Below are 5724 nucleotides of genomic sequence, written 5' to 3'. Positions count from 1 at the left end.
GGAGAAGAAGACCGATAGAACATCCAGTCAGGAGGGTAGATGAGATGGAAGATGGACAAGGGGCGAAAGGCAGAGGAAGACCTAAGAAGACCATCCAGAGGTGGTCAAATGAGATCTACATGTAAACGGTCTCTCTGTAGACATGATACATGACAGAGCACAATGGCGTCGTTTGATTCATGTAGCCGACCCCACTTAGTGGGACAAGGCTTTGTTGTTGTTGTTGTATTTATTATAAAAAGTAATTTTATATAAGTTTTTACGTCATAAACAGTAAATAGAAACTCAAACTATCTCTCTCTTTTCCATTAGAAAAAACTAACTTTAGTCCCTGTTAATTAAAATAAATAAAATTATATTAGTTACTATTTTTTTTACAATAATATTATTTAAATATATGAATTCAAAAAAAATTTATTATTAAAAATATTAATATTAAAAATTTATAATATAGTTAACATTTTTAAATTTGTAACAACTAATTTTATAATGTGATTAGTATTTTTAAATTTTATAGACAAAAATAAATAATTTAACAAAAGTTATTTTAAAATGTGTAAAAATTTAATTTTTACGTAAATAAATTTAATTAATTATAATTTAATATAATATACATAATATTTAATAATGATTTAATATAATTATTTATATTAATTATGATTTAAATAATTAATATAAATTATTAATTAAGTAAAAATATAATTATTTAAATAATATTAATTATAATTAATTAATTAATTAATAATTATAACATATAATTATTAATTAATTAATTATGATTTAATTATTTAATATAAATATTTATTTAATTATAATTTAATATAATTATTTATTTTAAAGGTAACGGTAAGTTACCATTGGATACCAAGAATTTCTCTAAAACTCTGTCTCTTCGAATTATGTGGAGGGAATTCATCTTCTTTCTTTTTCAACAGATGAAAGTGCATCATGTCAAAAAAAGTGGGTTGAAAATTCATCCGTTGAAATTGTTCTAAAGATCAAGAAAGAAGGATAATTTTATCCAAAAATTAGAAAAATGACGATATTAAAACTAAATCTAATGTTAAGGATGATTTTAAATGAAAAAAAAAATCTTTAAAACGATTTTGATTTTTGACCAAAATGATAGAGACCAAAATCATATTTAACTTTTTAAAAATACAGCAAAAACTTATCAAGCAAAATGCTAGAAAAGAAAAAAAAATACATTATGTACAAACCACAAGTAATTCTTATTATTTTTGCACATTCAAGGGTCTTACTAATTTTGCAATTCTTACAATTATCATCTCCCGATAAATGATTAGAAAAGTAGAAAGTATTAACTTGTAGGAACTAGTGCTTACATTAGTTCTCTCTTATTGTTGATCAACGTTTATTTCCCTATTGTCTTTCTCTGTTAGTTTGTTCATTACTTCTCTCATTAATAACTATTGATTATAGCATAAGTTGTTCATGTAATTTCACAGAAAAATGTGATTATTTATAAACAAGGTAACCTTAATTACAATCAATGCATACATTTGTAACAAACCACGTTGAAATTGCCACTAAAACATTTAGGATAAGACAGAAAAAAAGAAAACAAACACATCAATTATCAACACGGTTTCTTGCCATTCGTATCATAGTTACCACATAGATTATGTCAGCTATATCTTCCACCCTTCTGAAGTAAGCATGCCTCCAACTTTTCTTGAACCACAAAGTTCCAATAACTCCCCAAAACCCCGTTGCAAAACCAATTGCAATGACTAAGAAGAACAACCATTTTTCCAACTTATTTGTTTCATCATCTTTATCTTCGAATTCTCTTTCTCGAAGATCTTGGCCGGAACCATGGCCAGGACACATTTTAATCAATGGAGGTCCACAGAGAAATGGGTTGCCATCATAAGTAGACGAGTCAAAAGTTGAAAACTGGTAGCTTGTGGGAATTGGTCCTGACAAGTTATTGTGTCCCAAGTTTAAATAGCTTAAGGAAGTTAAAGCTGCCATGCTAATTGGAATTGAGCCTGAGAGTTTGTTGTTTGATACATCAAACGATTCCAATGATTTCATATTCCCTATCATGTTAGGAATCTCTCCAATCAAATTGTTGTTTGATAGATTCAAGCCATGCAATCCATTGAGCAAAGTTATTCCAATGGGAATGGAGTCATCCAAATTGTTTTCTGACAAGTCCATGATGACTACAAGCTCCAAGATTTTTATGTATTCAAGTTCTCTTCCCTTCATGACCTCTCTAACATCCTCCTTTGACCACTCTGGCTTGAAAGAAGGTGGTGATGGTGGTTGTGGTCGTGGTGGTGCTACTGCAAAAGGAATTGTTGTAGATTTGTTGAGAGTCATACCTCGAAGATTGCCTATACACCACGGTATTGAACCATACAAATTGTTGAGGGAAAGGTCAAGAATTCTAAGTGATGATAGATTGCATAGCTGTGAAGGAATTCTACCACTCAACATGTTTTTTCGCAATCTTAAAACATGTAGTGAAGGAAACGTCTGTTCAGTCCATGATGGAATCCTGCCAGAAAGTTGATTATCTCCAGCATCCAAAATCAATAGCAGCTTTAGATTTCTCACAATCATTGGAAGCTCCCCTTGAAGGTTGTTATTGTTTAAATGCAACCATAACAAAGAAGAAAGGTTCCCAAATGAGCTTGGAAAATCTCCAGAGAGTTTGTTGAATGACAAGTTTATTTCTTTCCATCTTTCATTATCCTTCCAACAATTTGGAATTTCACCAGATAGCTTGTTCTTTGAAAGGTCAAGGATACCTAGTTCAATTTGACATAATGATTTGGGAATTGAACCATTTAAAAGGTTATTTCCAAGAAGCAAGAAATTCAGATAAGGCATTATTTGGCCAAAATGATCAGGAAGTGTACCACTGAATTGATTATGGGAGAGATTCAAGTACCACATATTTGGTAAAATTGAAGACAAATCATTTCCCACCATAATGGCACCATCCAAATTATTTGAAGACAGATCTAAGTGTGACAAATACACAAATTGACTAAGATCAAAGTTGCCATGCAGTTTATTTCTTGAAAGATCAAGGCTATTCAAATATACAAGTTGATTAATACTTGTAGGAATAGTTCCATTCAAATAATTATTTGAAAGATCAAGTTCCCGTAAGACAACAAGTCGAAGAAGACTTTCAGGAATTGGTCCTACAAAATAATTATTTGAAAGAATAAGATATTCTAAATTTATAAGTTGACCAATTTTTTTTGGTATGAGTCCCTTCAAATAGTTATTTGAAAGATCAAGTTCAAATAGATTTACAAGTTGAATAAGATTTTGAGGTATGGTTCCATTAAAACTATTACTTGAAAGTCTTAAGGAGGTAAGATTCTCAAGTTGTCCCAAAAAATTAGGAAGGGCCCCTTCTAACATGTTATAGGATAGATCTAACAACTTCAATTTCAGTAATTTGTTAAAAGAAGAGGGAATGGGACCATAGAAAAAATTTGCAAATAGATCAAGGGACTTTAGATTTTCAAGTTGCCCTATCCAAGATGGCAATTGATCATTAAATTCATTATAACCCAAATTTAGGATCTCCAAATCATGTATGATGCAGGTAGACAACTCCCCATTGTGTCCAATTGATTCTTTTCGAAGCTTGTTTCTTGTAAAATCTAACCTTTTCAAATGACACATCCTTCCCAAGATTAACTTGATAGAACATTCCATGAATGTTAAATCATTGACTGAAAGATCAAGGTTGAGAAGTGTCTTTAACTCAACAAACCAATATGGAACTGAAGTGAAAGAGTTATTGGAAAGGTCAAGAGATTCAATGGTGGTCATGTTTTGTAAAGCATTGGGAATGGGACCCCGAAACCCATTATATGAAAGATCAAGATGCTTAAGTTTCTCAAACTTGTGAAACCAAGATGGAATTGAAGTGAAGTAGTTGAATGAAAGGTCAAGGGACTCAAAAGAAGACATGTTTTGTAAAACATTAGGTATTGGACCTCGAAACCTGTTAAATGAGAAATCAAGATACTTGATTTTCTCAAATTTGTGGAACCAGAGTGGAGCAGAGTCAAAATTATTCCCCTCAAAGGAGAGGAATTCAATGGAAGTTGCATTCTTGAAAGCATTTGGAATTGAACCATGAAGGCCACAATTTGAAAGATCAAGAGACTCCAGCTTCTCAAAGTTGCCTGACAATGATGGAAATGAAGTAAGATAGTTATTTGAAAGATCAAGATGCACAAGAGATGTCATGTTTTGTAAAGCATCGAGAGCCGACTCTGTAAGCCCGTTGCCGGCAAGACCGAGAAACTGAAGTTTAGGAGCACTTGTGAGGTTAATGCTAACCTGCGAAACAAGCAACTTTTCAAGTTCACAAACACACCCAAGCAATTAAACACATAAAAATAACAGAGAAGGATGCATGTTTCATAAAGTACCTGGAGCAAATTCTGTGGTTGGCCAAAATAAACATTACCCATGTCAAGATGTTCTAGTAATGGCAGTTCAGAAAACAAATTGATGTCCAAAGGTGGCAGAATTCATTCCCACTCAAATCAAGAAAGTGCAGGTTGGTGAGATTTCCAAGATTTTTTGGTATTCTCCCACCAAAACCAGCATTGGAGAGAGACAAATACCTCAATTGTTGCATAGAACCAATGAACATGGGTATAGGATTGTGTCTGAAAAAATTTCCACCCAAGTCCAAATGAGTCAAGTATTCCAGCTCCAACAAAGATGGATTAACATTTAGAGCTTCTACACTATCATAGTATGAATGTTTGCAAGCATCGTCCATTATCTCATATGTGTCCCAAAAGTTGTATTGATCTCCAAATGGTTGGGATCTCTGACATCTTTCAAAAGAAGTGGTGAGATCAAGCTTGACAACATGACCAGTGACGTTGTCGCAGCCGATACCTTTCCATTGGCAGCAATGAACACCTTGCCATGAGAAAAGCAAGTTTGAGGGGTCAATCAAGGATTCTTTGAACTTCACAAGAGCTTGCCTCTCGCGTTCTACACACGGAGAGTGCAAGTGGAGGCTTGAATTTGCGCACGAGCATAGGTGCGCAAGTTCAGCCACCACCAAAAGGAATGCACACGCACCAATTATAGTATGGTATCTAACTCCCATGTTTGGAATGAATGTTGATTATATTGGTTGTTGGCTTTCACTCCACTCACTCAACCATTATATATACTAAGCAATTCCCCCATTATGATGTTTACTTTCTCGGAAACGTACTGTATAATCAACCCAGTCTTCACGTACCCTTATCTTGATCATAAGTTAAGAAATCATGTCCAAAGATACCTGTGTGTGGTGCAGTTTAAGTCTCTAATGTTTAAAAGTCTTTGTAGTCTCTCCCAGCTTCAAACCATATCACAAGATATATCAGTTTGTGGTGTTCCTCCAGTTTCCACTGTTTAAACTTCTAATTCCCCCACCAATAAGGAAGAAGTAGCACCCAGGGAAGTCACTCTTCCCTTTGTTTTTATTCTGCACGGTCTCTTTACCCCGTAATGACCGTCTTCTTTTGTTGACTCTTTAAGCTAAAGCCAACAAGAGTCAATGCTAACATTTTCATCACATCTAGGAAGATGATTGATCATGAAGTGACATTTCTTCAAGATAGTCAATGCAAGCAGGCAGGAATGAAAGCCTGTTACGTTAATCTTCTTTAAACCAAGTTCGGAAATTTGAATAAGTCACTATGTGCATAA

The 5724-nt window shown here is 33.4% G+C and overlaps 2 protein-coding genes across 2 annotated transcripts; both read right to left on the bottom strand.

Annotated features, from left to right (window-relative positions):
• Positions 1 to 1484: 1484 nt before the first annotated feature.
• Positions 1485 to 4583, bottom strand: LOC107459678 (receptor-like protein 46). Its single transcript, XM_016077896.3, has 2 exons — positions 4437 to 4583; positions 1485 to 4344 (listed from the first exon to the last, which is right to left on the bottom strand). Exons 1-2 carry the CDS (start codon positions 4476 to 4478, stop codon positions 1594 to 1596), a joined length of 2793 nt encoding a protein of 930 aa, XP_015933382.1. The 5' UTR covers positions 4479 to 4583; the 3' UTR covers positions 1485 to 1593.
• On the bottom strand, positions 4264 to 5588 carry LOC127740679 (receptor-like protein EIX2). The gene has a single exon (XM_052252072.1). It carries the CDS (start codon positions 5132 to 5134, stop codon positions 4490 to 4492), a length of 645 nt encoding a protein of 214 aa, XP_052108032.1. The 5' UTR covers positions 5135 to 5588; the 3' UTR covers positions 4264 to 4489.
• Positions 5589 to 5724: the final 136 nt, after the last annotated feature.

This window comes from Arachis duranensis, chromosome 7 (genome assembly GCF_000817695.3).
Source record: "Arachis duranensis cultivar V14167 chromosome 7, aradu.V14167.gnm2.J7QH, whole genome shotgun sequence".
NCBI lineage: Eukaryota > Viridiplantae > Streptophyta > Magnoliopsida > Fabales > Fabaceae > Arachis > Arachis duranensis.
Note: the sequence above shows the minus strand (reverse complement) of the source record. Positions and strands in the feature narration are given on the sequence as shown.